This window comes from Ascidia mentula, chromosome 6 (genome assembly GCF_947561715.1).
Source record: "Ascidia mentula chromosome 6, kaAscMent1.1, whole genome shotgun sequence".
NCBI lineage: Eukaryota > Metazoa > Chordata > Ascidiacea > Phlebobranchia > Ascidiidae > Ascidia > Ascidia mentula.
In genome coordinates this window covers 4,735,661-4,748,091 of record NC_138571.1, presented here as the reverse complement: position 1 = coordinate 4,748,091, position 12,431 = coordinate 4,735,661, and the positions used below count along the sequence as shown (strand labels likewise).

The following is a 12,431-nucleotide window of genomic DNA, read 5'->3' as shown; positions in this document are numbered from 1 at the left end:
TGTAAATGTAAAATAAAGTTCGAACTGTTACCTGTCAAAGCCTTTGTATTGCGTTAAGGTTTTATTGATTAGGAAAAGCAAAAGTACAACATTGAATTGCAAGTTTGGTACACAACAATATTTACATTTCAAAAAAGGAAATTTGTACTCAGAAAAACACGGGCACTTTAGACATAAAAAATAATGAAACTTGTGAAAAAAACAGACAAATACTTTTTTCCTATGAATATCTTGGGATTCCATTTGGGCACAAAATGCACTAACATTGGCAGCTAAAAGATCATAATTCAAAGTGTTTTTGAGATATGTGTTTGCTTTGCAAAAAATGATAAAGTAAAAGAATTAACAGAAACATGGAAACAATGTGATGCTTTGGAACACAAAGCTTGGAAAGAGACAGACAAATACAAATGCACAGAATAAGTGAACAAATCTATTATGCAAACAATTGCATGAGGATCTCCAATCAATGAATTAATATGCACTCCAATACCACTAAATGGCAAAGATATAGAGTATTTACAAAATCCTTGCGAAGAAGACAGTTTTATACAGTAAGTGATTCTGCAAAGACTTGTGTTACTAACATTGCCTGGCTGTTTACATGCACTTTAAACACATGTTGGAAAATATACAAACAAATTGATGTGACAAATTTAAAGTAACTGTGGTTACATCGAAATTTCCAAATACCCTTAAGCTATTAAGTTCAAAGGTGCCTTTAACAATGTTTAAAGCATTTCCAAATGTACTTCGGTGCAAAAAACCTGGAGTTTATTAATTAAACAAGAAAGCCAAAGTTAATATGCTGCTATACATTATGTGCAAAGGTTTCGAACACGACTGCGTCCATCGCCAGTGCAATATAAGAATGCAACCAAGCGAGCGCTGGGGAAGACAAGCAACATAACAACACGCTCAACTCTGACGCTCTCTTGGATTTCTCAAATTGCAATGATGATGGAAGCAGTCATGTTTAAAACATTTCCACATAATGTATAGCAGCATATTGGCTTTGGCTTTCTTGTTTAAATTTTAAATTAGGTTTCCATGAAAGGCATATTGGTAAAGAGAATATTCAAGACATCAATAATACTGAAAAGTAGACACGGTTTCATATTTGACCATATGCTGGTGGTGGAGGGTTATCTGAATACGGTGGAGGCATAGCTGGCGCTGCAAATATGAAACAGTATAATCACTACACAAGAAAGTTGTATACAGTGACACCGGAATAAAGCAGTTTGTGAACTGAGGGATGAGATATAGTGTGTAACTTCTAACGTTTAAATTGTGCATTATGTTTTAAATTTGAGAGTTTGGCATGTTAAAAATATGTCCTTACTTCAGACTTTCAATAATAGCAATACTTTTATTATTACCTTATATGTTGCATTTTAGGAAGCTCTTTTATTTTAACTTACTGTCAATAGAATAAGGGGGAAAAGATATCTATTTTAATGCAAATGTATCTGGAAAAAATCCTACAATTAATCTAAGTGTCTCTGGATTTTCATTGGTAAAGTTGTCATTTTCCAATTGGGTAACAAAGCAATTACAAGATCAATGCACATATACAGGAGTTTCTTAACTTACTTCAGTAAGTTCATGTCTTAAAATTAATGTTTATTGGCAAACCTGTTTGCATTGCATTTCCAGCATTCAGCCCACGTACGTAAGCCTGCGCAAGCATTACGGCCAGTTGGTGGCGCTCTGCAGGACTCACACCCTCAAGATAGGTGACATTGGCACGAACAGGACAGTCAAGGTCGTTCACCTTTGCTGCTCTGAAAATCTAACAAAAGATTTTCAAAAGATAACTCACATGATAACACAAAATTCTTTATATTTTGCACAAAAAACTTAATTTAGTCTTGCAGTGAATCTCTGACAAAATGCTAGGACTATGTCATAAAAAATTGTTTCTCAAACTGAGTTCCGCTAGAACTCTGTCACACTAGACAGATCCTCAGGTACTGCAGAAGATTTTGGAATTTGGAAAACAAGCTATTTATATACAAAAAACACACAATAAAGTAGACAACCGGTAATAATATTGTATATGCCTCGCCGATGTAGTAAAAGTTATTTTTGCTTTTCACAGATCGAAAAGTTCAATATTTGACATGAAGTTTGTAAATTACAGAATGAATTTCATTGTACTCAGAAATATAAATGAGCATACTTACACAATATGGAGGTCCGAGAACAAGCATGAATGGAAGGCAACCAATCCACATAATTGGGTTGTAACATAAATGACATTTCTGACTGTAGTTTGTGATACAGAAATTGGAGCCATCGGCAGAATAAGATCCAGACATATGAGCAAACCTTGTCTTGTACCAAGCCTTTAAAGCTGGTCCAAGATCAATCTAAACACAAGGTCTTAATTATAAACAAATGCTTTCCTTTCAACATTGGCAATGACCATAATAATTGTTCTGTTTATTTTTGAAGTGGTTTGCATGTGTTTGATAAATATACTCAGACAATATTGATACTTTTTTGAACATATGACCAAGATGTTTTGCATGGAAACAGAATTATTAACACACACACAAAACTCTCCTCATACAAAAAGACAGGAATTATATTTTTTGTTGTCTGTGAGTTAATAATTAGAACAGTAATGCATTTGCTTACAATCATCCAAAACAGACATGTGAGTATAATTCACCGAGCAGATTACTCCATACATAATCATTCCATGAACACTTCATCACCAAAGACTTAGTTCCAGATTATTATCAACAACTTACATGGAAACCCTTAGTTGGCTTTCATAAACTATACTTTGCAAAACCAAAATGTGTGCACAAGAAAATAACTTGCTAGTATATCAACCCCAATGCGTTAATCATTGTTGGAATCAGAAAGTATAGTCAGTAAAAGATTTGGGCCATGGTCAACTGTTGTTTGCAACATGTTTGGGTCACTGAAATAATACTGAGGAATGCTGTCCTGGGCAAGCGCGGTGCTTTTAAATTACCCGATAAGTGAATTTTGTTTAAACATATATAACCAACGTTTTATTTGCCATCTTTTAACATAACAGATACTGAGAAGTCTTATATTTTAAATACAACTGATAATTTGGTTGAATGCTAATATGTGTATTTCATTCTGTCTCGTTGTGTCAAAATTAATGCTTTCACGTTTAACTGGGTCATGACAGACCAACATATTTGTCAAATATTTTAGTGCAATAAATAATATGAAGTTAAGCGATTTTGAGTAAAATAAACAGCACTGATTTTACTATGCAGGAAAAGGCAAATCTATTTCCCAAATCTATGAATAATCAATTAATTGTATTTTTATCCCCAACAGTTTTTCTTATTCAAATAAATTATTAAATATACATAACAATTGTCATTGATAGCACTGAGGATTTATAAATGCAAATGATCCTTCCAAGAAAACCAGTGTCAGAATTTAGACATACCTCAAGTGCAAAGTTCTTGTTTCTGGAAAGGAGATGTTCACATTCATCCAATTTATCTCGTAATTGTTGTTGTATGAAGGGATGTGTGTTGTTGAGGTATATCACAAAGTTACCTGTTACAAAATTCAACAGAATTGCAAAACCCAACAACAACACTGAACAAGAAGACCAAAGGATGAGAAGCAAATGTTCAAAACACACTGTATTCATCATCTGTGTTGTACTTAACTACAACTTAGGAAAACCAGATAGTCTGTTAAAAGTGACCATATTTACACGAAACTCAATTACTCGCAGAATTTTTGAACACTGATTACATTTAAGACTGCTTAAAAAAGCCTGAACGGCCCTAGATACAAACATTTCTGAGACAGCAGTACTTAAGCATTTTTCTTTTAAATTATATTTTGGTTGGTTGCCAATATTTCACCAAACTCTGTATATATTATAATACAAAATACAATCGAAACACAATACATAGTTCAACCAGGGCAAAGCAAACATACCCCGTGTGATGTATCTTGTGTTCCCAGATTTCTTCTCCTTTTTCAAGACAACTTGTAAAAATGTTGGTTGGGTGAGAAGTCGATGCTTAATCATCGCAAACTCAGACGGATCATCGAGTTTAAGTTCCCTTAACAAAAGCAACATTAAACACTCCTGTAATGATTATTTATTATTTCACATTATGTGGTGTTATGCAGTAAATAAAGTGACAGTGATCCATACATACATACGCAGACAGATTTTTATGGATCTGACTTAGATTACTTAATGTTTTTGCCTAACTCTGGTTTGTTTTATGTTTCCAAGTCTAAAATTGGCAATTTAGTCATAGCCTATGGTGAATACTAATCTTCTGGCAAACTTTATTTTATCGATGTTTCTGTTATGTTATGCAGCTGCCTTTATCATGAGGTATGACATGTAAATCAAGCAATGTGGACAATGTTGTGTAACATAAACAAGCCTGGCAACATCAGTAACAATTTAAAAAAAACATATTGCTGTAGTTCTTCAAAGCATCCCTAAATACATACTGGTTATCAGTCACATACAAATGACATCGACTTACTCTCCATATGTGTCCGCAAACACTTTCCTATCATGGGAAAATACGTTCACTTTGCGTGGATCATGGTGAAGTTTGCCATCAGGTCCAGTCTGGAAGTGCTGAGGGGAACATTCCATAAATCTTTCCAACAAAGTCACACCAATCTGGACTGGTTCACCTTGACTTCCAGTCGTAACAGACATTATGGAAGGAAGTGCAAAATCGCAGAAATTTTAAAGGTAAATACACAATCTGCAGTAAATTAAAAGTAGAAATTCATCATTTCCTAGTAAATGCTTATTACACCTACTGTGTGAATGAATTAGTTTCTAATATATTTCAAAATGAATTTTAAATGTTACTATAACAACTTTGTGTCCACGCTTCTGGTTTTAGAAAACATGTTTCGCTTTTTATTAAAGCATCTTCAGTTCTTATTTATCTAGTAACATTTAAAATTGAATTGAAGGTTAACTTGTGTCACATGAAAGAAGTGCTGCTGGTTATGTATATTTCATGTAGTAAAACAATTTATTGATATTTAAAAATGGCTACACTGCCACTAACTACGCTACATTTTAATTAAACCCTAAAAAAACTTTGACTTGCATACGCTATGTCAGCAATTACAAATGAAAAATAAAGTGTTTGTCTGTTGTCTCAAACTAATTTAAAATTTTCAAGTTATGACACAGCAAGTCAGCAAAACCTAAGCCATAAACATCGGGACATCAACTTGAAGAGGAACCACATGATGTGACGCCTAAATGTATAAAACAGGATAGAAATGCCTGAGGCAATCACAATGTATCATTTATGAATGATGTAGTCACCTAAGTATCTTTAGCTCGGTTATTTATACTTAAATGTGACAAAGATGCCATGCGTCAATTGTTAAAAGACACGAAAAACGTACAACAGTACCCAAGTTTGGTCCCAAATAGCTTAGAATCGTATTAAGTTATTATGGTTTCGGCTTTTTTCCTTTCATCATTTTTTTCTCCAAAGCGACGAGCTGCAGCGATTCGCGTCATAATTTTTTAACGTTGGAGAAACATTTCTATGGATAATAAAGAGGGAGATACTCTTGAACTGAGTCAACAAGTTTTGGTCCGACTTGATCCATGCATATGTAACATAAAAATCTGTGCGACTACAAACGCCGTAGTTTAATGTAGTATTTCAATTCAAATATATAACCTAAAATAACAGGTGGTTGTCCTGGTCACATCTAACCATTTAATACTCGAAAAGTTTTCAATTTTGCACAGATATGTGAATCAGGTTTGGCGAAAACTTTGTGACCCGCTGTAGTAGTATTTTCCGATGACAGACGCCAAACTTATTAAGTCCATGGGGTTTTTCAACAGTGAACTGGGCCTCTACAGGCGGGTGATTGGCAGCATTGGTCAAGCCCCTGACCCGTATACCAAGAAGAAAACTTGATCGGGCTTCGAGGCCATAAGGGTTTAAATCCCGGTTTGGTCAAAAAAAGAACAGGACCTCTGTGGTCCACCGAACGATGGATAAGCAGGGGGCACAGGGCTTATTAGCTTTTACTGTATAGTGGACCCACACAACGATCAGCGCAGCTGGTGGCGGAGAACAACTGATTTAGACTCATGGCAATTTTTTCAATATCTTTCAGATTTCAAACCAAGATGGGAAATAAAAGAAATCTCCGGTCGAGTTATCTCTAGTAACGATATATAGCGTGAGTATAGGCCTATAAGAACCAAAGCTTCCAGTTAGTTGTGATTGGTTTATGTTTCCGTGCCCGCCAGACACGTCAGCTGTGGGCTCTCTCTTGTTGGTTCTGTTGGCCATGTGAGACCTTTACGTGGGACTGGCTGATGTTATTAAAGTAAGGCCGAATAATAAACAGCACATGAGTCAATCGAGCTTGCAGACTTTAAAATACTTGAAACAGACTGTAGGACAATCTTGAAATCATTTCATTTGTTTAAAATACAAAAAATCAAATACACCTTTTTGCAACAAATTAAGGAGACTCACATTTACAGAAGGAACACGAAATAATTTTACACCGTCTTGACCCTGATTGCAATAATCGGGTGACTATAAGTGTGCACTTGCATATACGAGGTAGAAAAGTCATTAATTTAACATTTGCAGAAAAATAAAAAAGAAAGGCATTACGCTGAAAAAAATCCTCAAGTTTTTGCATATCTCATTTTTTTACGATGTTTCTCCGACAACGAAGTCGTATGGTGGCGGTAAAGATTCAGACAAAGTTTCGTATGCGGGCGGGCTTTCGTTTAATGGATTGTTGTTATACGCGCTCCGAAGTAGAACGTTGGTTGCATCTGCAAATGTACAATAAAAAAGATTTTGTCAGTGTGGATTAAAGTTTAAAAAATTTGAGAATATTAGCGGCAAAATTTATCGCAAATTATTTGTCGTATGGCAGTGTTTTAAGATTGTATGTTGATTTCAATTGACCCACTTGCTATAGGCTACGGACCAGCGAGAAACAAAGTTTGCACTGCCTCTAGTAAATAGCAAACTAACTTTATCAACTGAAATGGTAATTTTCATCTGAGTGGAATCACTTAAAAAAATATTTTGACTCACCGAAAAGGTCGGCGGCTCCCCTCCTTGCCTCAGCACTTCGAATCGATTCAAGAAAAACATCCATACTGCCCGACATGCTTAAATTTAGAGTAGCGTCAACCACCTCGGCAAATTCCAGTTCCACATTCACATTTTTGTGTTTAGCGGCGCGATAGATCTGAACAATAGGAAAAGTGTTGCTGTATAACGGTGGTGGTGGGCGATATTGTAACTAATAATTTTGTTTAAACTGTAAATACACGTCATTAATTTAAAAAAAACTGTATGTTTACAATAGGAACTGTACATATTTTAAGCATATGGTATTGCATTCACTCACAGTGAATGTATAAATTCCTGATTGAAAACGCCTAAATTTTCCATAATAACTTACAAAATATGGAACACCACAAAAAATCGCCAACGGAAGACAACCCCCCCAAAATAAGGGGTGGGTGACGCAATCACTTGCTGTTTTCGACCATGTGGAAAACGTGACAGAAGCTCCCTGTATGATGCTGTATCCCATGTTTCGAGGGAAATGGCTTGCATACCATTTATGCAAGATACGTTGGACTGAAATCTGGGAAAAAAAGTATAAGTGCTTAATAGGGTTTGTTATGTAAAACGATTTTCACAAGTTAAATTGTTTTTTGGTGGTAACTGCATGCTGATATATACAATTCGTAAAGTTAATTGTGTTTGAAAGCATAACTGACAATAAAGGTTTTTATGCAAGTGTAAAAATATGAAATATGTGGGTAAAGATTGTGATATCTTTCAAAATAAATAATGTTAACTTAGTAATACAGTGGGGGTAAAATAGTGCCAAGCGACAAAAAGGTCTAGATTAAAACAAGCTTAAAATAAGAAAATAATCATTTTCTCTTACATTCAAACTGAACTTTTTTCCTTTAGTTCGAAAATTTTCACATTGACAAAAAGCTTCGAGAATTTGTGATCGCAGAACGACGTGGGGTGACTTAATGAACACAACATATTCGCCTGAAGAAAAGCAACAAGTTTTGTTATATTCCAGTCCCGGTATTTAAACTGGCATTTGTAAATGTTTTGTGTCAACTCAATGCGTTCAATTAGGATTGACATGTATTTGTAGAATTACAAGATTTTTCGTCACAAAGACATTTTGTGTCTGAATAACTGAATAAAAATTGAACGCCAAAGCTTTTATCAGTGTAGACTTAGATCTACTATAAGTTATGCTTGTTTGGAACGCGAGATCTTCTTACACAAATTTTGCACAGTGACTTAATACCTCTACTTCTGCACGTTTCAGTGGCGGCGTCCACTCTGCAAATGCTGACCAGAAACACGAGGGGTTTTTCTGTGAGAGTCTTCTTCCAGTGGTTTAAACACTCTGATGAATTTTCCAATTTTACGTGACTGAAACACAGAAAAAAGCTGTTTAATTTCATGAATGGATAATTGAAACCTACAGGATACAATGCAATGAATTTCCCATGCTAAGGACATTCTTACCTTGAAATTTGAACATTTTTATTTACTTTCACAAGCGACCAATGCTCAAATATAAATTACTCAGAAATGAATAACAAAATTGCCAATTACAACGCATACCTCGGATAATTGTCGTAAAAGATATCTTCAAGGTCACCGAACACTGTGACTTTGCTTGAATCGTAGTGAAACAAACCGTTCTCATCTTTGTAGAAGTAGCTGCGGGGGTAAGTGGCATTGAAAGTGGAAAGTAAGGACACAACTATTTCACTCATGTTTAAGCTTATGTTTTTTGCCAACCTGTAAAAGCTACAGAAATTTAGTTCATTTCAGTTTTGTACAAGACACTCAGTAACAGTACTTTTAACCTTCCCACATAAACCAATCGAATGATTGAAAACATTTTTAATACTTCTTTATATAATTTCTTTGACGAAATAACAATACAAACAATCCACCAGGCTTGTACACTACTGATTAAATGACATTTCCATTTCTTTCTTTTTACGTCACAATTAGCATTGAAAATATACAAACGCAAACGAACTAAGCTAACAATAGTATTTCAGCATATGTATGGAGCTTGCTTAACCGCGTTGCGCTTTTATACAGTATTTGGGCAACCGAAAGTGCGTGCGACCACTGGTATGTTGGCAAGAAACATTGGTATAGTCACCATTCGGCATGTTGTGCGTGAATTGACTCACGTTGGAGCAAGAACCGCTTGCTGTTGCTTGTTGTAACTATTCCGAATTTAACGGATGACGTAAATTTCAGCCAAACAAAACTATTGATTTAGCTTGGCTTCAGTGAATAAATTTTGCAATGAACCACATTTTGCCTCATAAGTTGTATTTGCATTTTCTCGCATAAATTTGGTTATTATCATGTGTTTGGCTAAACGTGTGTACATTTTAAGTTTAATTACGCTGGGACGCTTTTGTGAAAAAAAGAACTAATAGTTACTCTCATTTGGCGTAGGCAGTTTACAGTGTTTGCAAATGTATCCTTTTTTGAGTGATCAGGTTGATAAATTCAACATTAACGAGCAAACAAAAAGGTAATTCAAAAGGTAACACATTTTGCGGTTGTGTTTCGGGGACGTTTGCCTAGGGAAAAATTTTTGAAACGCCCCCCCCTCAGAAAGTAGGGTTACTTCCCCCCGTAGTTTCACCACATACTCATGTTTGTGACGACACAATCGTTGCGTGAGTCATCGCCAACATGATGCTCTTCGAAATTTTTATACCGATTTCCGTTTGTTGTTGGTGAAATGTTAATTGCAACAAACTATCGGCACCAAGGCAGTCTGTACAACTTTTGAAACAAAAAATATGACACATAAAACTTGTTGCGCACGCATTATTCCATTATGTTCTCATAAAAACTTTTATATACGTCATAAAAGCGTCATGAATTACACTGAAAACGCAAACACTTTGCGTTGTTCGGGTTGCTCAGCCATTGCTTTGCGTAATTACTTGCTATTGTGACGTTTAAATGATATTGCATGAGAGATGCAAGCAATGCATTATCCGATCTTTTAGTTCGAAATATTATGCAACAAATAAACACTTAACAGGCTCAAGAAAAGCCTTGGAGGTAATTTATGCTGGGAGTGTTTCCGTTATGTTTATTTGCTACAAAACTATGTTACTAGAAATTAAGAAAATTGACAAATCGAGTCTATGTGATATACAAAAGAATTGTAGTGTGGAGGGTTTCAAAGTCGGAAAACTTGTCGTTTGCAACAACATTTTTGTGCAAGCCAAGCTTAAGCCTGTGGCATTATTTACAAGCATTCCTTTACCTCTCAATGTGGTATACAAGTAGTCTGTAGACCATTGTTTATTTATAAAAAAAACACGCTGAAAAAACAAACAAAAATATAAAAAATTCTTCAGTTATTTGTGTTTGCAGCAGCTTCATAGGGAGGTGGTGAAGGATATGACAATGTTTCATAAGCAGGTGGATCATCGTTAAAAAAGTTGATGCAATTTGGAAGGAAAGTTATATTGCTTTCATCTAAAAATATGAGTGTTGTGAGTTACAGCCGACGACATTTCCAATATAAGTACAGGGTATCGAAACTCACAGCCCATTTTTTAAGGTTGTGATGTTTACTATAGCAACACACTATTGGGAGTTTTACCACAAACTGTATGTAGTTTTGTCGTGATTATTGAAAGAAATTTATAATTTTTTTTCGTGCGTGGATTTTTCAGTAGTACGTAGAATTTATTAAAAATACACGCAGATGAGAAATGTTTATCTGCAGTAAAAGTCTTCATATAGCAAGAGCGAATAAATGTACACATTTAAATAGATTTCAAAAGACAAACAACCAATTTAACAAACATAGAAGGTGTCTTACTTGTTGTTGCGCCATTTTCATTTGATTGCCTTTCTAGTTGTGACGAACTTTCAAAAACTGAATCCTGACCCGCACAGGATGAATTTGGAGAGAATTCCGCACTCTCCAACTGGAGTCTGAGTTTCTTGTGTTTGACAGCGCGGTAAATCTAAATGAAAAATTATATACCCTTAAAAAAACACTACGTATTGATAACAGAACCGTTAGTTGTAAAACTATAAGACTATGATGATGATTCATCGCATGACAAGCAATATGGCATCCCCGCAATTCAATTTCAAATTTCCCAGGAAGCCCTTTGCCCCGATGTCAACGCGCCAGTAAATTTATTTAATCAAGATATTAATTACCACAACTTTTTGCGTTGTTAATAAAATAACCAGTAGCGCAGTGTCAAGGCTATTCATTTCGTTTTATTTGGAAGTTTTGGGTTCACGGGCCAGTCAATCTTTACCTTAGGAAACATGCAGCTCATGGCCAGTTTCAAGCACAGTTTTATATGCCGGACTAAACTATAGAGGAAACTCTGTCTGCAATATTGTGATGCAAGTAGTTGCATACACAATGTTTACTGTGTTAAGTATTATTGGAATCACATACCAAACACGGAATGCCGTAAAATATTGCCACGGGAAGGCAACCTCCAATTAGAAAGGGGTGACTTTCACAATCTGCGCACCCACGTGACCACGATGATAGGATCACAGATCCACCCTCTATCACACATCGACTGCTGGTGTTGTCTGGGTGCTGGTTTGCATACCACTTGCGCAAGATGTTATGAATTGAAATCTGCAAACAAATAAAAACGTTTGGTGTGAGTTTTAAAAAATTAGGATTTTAAAGCGTACAATTTCTTGCTTGTTTAACCCTTTAATCTAGTTTTAACGACTATATGCCAATGTTACACTACTTGATTTTTAAGTGGACAAACAAAGTCCATCTCATCATTTATAAACTTACTTTTAAACTAAACTTTTTCCGTGCGTTATGAATGCCCTCGCATCGACCGAAGGCTTCTTGCATTTGATGTTGCATGGAGGTATCGAGGGAATTTATAAACACAACATATTCACCTGCAAAATATTGACAATGTAACAAGTCATTGTGATGTGTTTTCTAAAAAACTTTGAAAAAATTATTACACATACTTTTATGGCTTGTTTATTTTCAACAAATACTTTATTTATTTTTGAAGACATCTTCCCACTTATTTTTAATAAATCGCCATTTAACGCGAGGAAATTAACATCGTCTGGTAAATAAATTCTTTTGTTCTTTCATTTACAACGAAATATACAATCGCAAGCTTATGTTGAAAGACAAGCATGTTGAAAACTCAGGAGACAAAGGAACCAACTTTGAAGGTAAACATTTTATTGTTACGTCATTATGCATAATGGGCAATTGTTATCTAAACAATAAAAAACACTTATTTTGCGTGATTCGGTTAATGACTGCGACATGGTAAATATCCCAAATTAATCACAAACATAAAGTAA

The 12,431-nt window shown here is 35.1% G+C and overlaps 2 protein-coding genes across 2 annotated transcripts; both read right to left on the bottom strand.

Moving 5' to 3' along the window:
- Positions 1-16: 16 nt before the first annotated feature.
- LOC145905929 (uncharacterized) lies at positions 17-4,750 on the bottom strand. The gene is made up of 6 exons (XM_082993256.1): positions 4,524-4,750; positions 3,955-4,082; positions 3,449-3,561; positions 2,190-2,375; positions 1,639-1,795; positions 17-1,176 (listed from the first exon to the last, which is right to left on the bottom strand). The coding sequence occupies exons 1-6, from the start codon at positions 4,703-4,705 to the stop codon at positions 1,115-1,117; spliced, it is 828 nt and encodes a 275-aa protein (XP_082849382.1). The 5' UTR covers positions 4,706-4,750; the 3' UTR covers positions 17-1,114.
- A 1,951-nt stretch (positions 4,751-6,701) lies between these two features.
- On the bottom strand, positions 6,702-8,830 carry LOC145906955 (uncharacterized). The gene is made up of 6 exons (XM_082994402.1): positions 8,676-8,830; positions 8,353-8,480; positions 7,969-8,081; positions 7,471-7,659; positions 7,098-7,254; positions 6,702-6,829 (listed from the first exon to the last, which is right to left on the bottom strand). The coding sequence occupies exons 1-6, from the start codon at positions 8,828-8,830 to the stop codon at positions 6,702-6,704; spliced, it is 870 nt and encodes a 289-aa protein (XP_082850528.1).
- Between the last annotated feature and the right edge of the window lie 3,601 nt (positions 8,831-12,431).

What these genes read in the sequence shown, in the direction of transcription:
- LOC145905929 (XM_082993256.1), bottom strand. Translation starts at nt 4,705, where the DNA reads ATGTCTGTTACGACTGGAAGTCAAGGTGAACCAGTCCAGATTGGTGTG. An exon ending in ACAAGAACTTTGCACTTGAG is followed by an intron (nt 2,376 to 3,448) that starts GTATGTCTAAAT and finishes CCTTGTGTTTAG; the next exon opens with ATTGATCTTGGACCAGCTTT. An exon ending in TGGAAATGCAATGCAAACAG is followed by an intron (nt 1,177 to 1,638) that starts GTTTGCCAATAA and finishes TCATATTTGCAG; the next exon opens with CGCCAGCTATGCCTCCACCG.
- LOC145906955 (XM_082994402.1), bottom strand. Translation starts at nt 8,830, where the DNA reads ATGAGTGAAATAGTTGTGTCCTTACTTTCCACTTTCAATGCCACTTAC. An exon ending in TTTTACGACAATTATCCGAG is followed by an intron (nt 8,481 to 8,675) that starts GTATGCGTTGTA and finishes TCTGTGTTTCAG; the next exon opens with TCACGTAAAATTGGAAAATT. An exon ending in GAAAAAAGTTCAGTTTGAAT is followed by an intron (nt 7,660 to 7,968) that starts GTAAGAGAAAAT and finishes TTTTTTTCCCAG; the next exon opens with ATTTCAGTCCAACGTATCTT.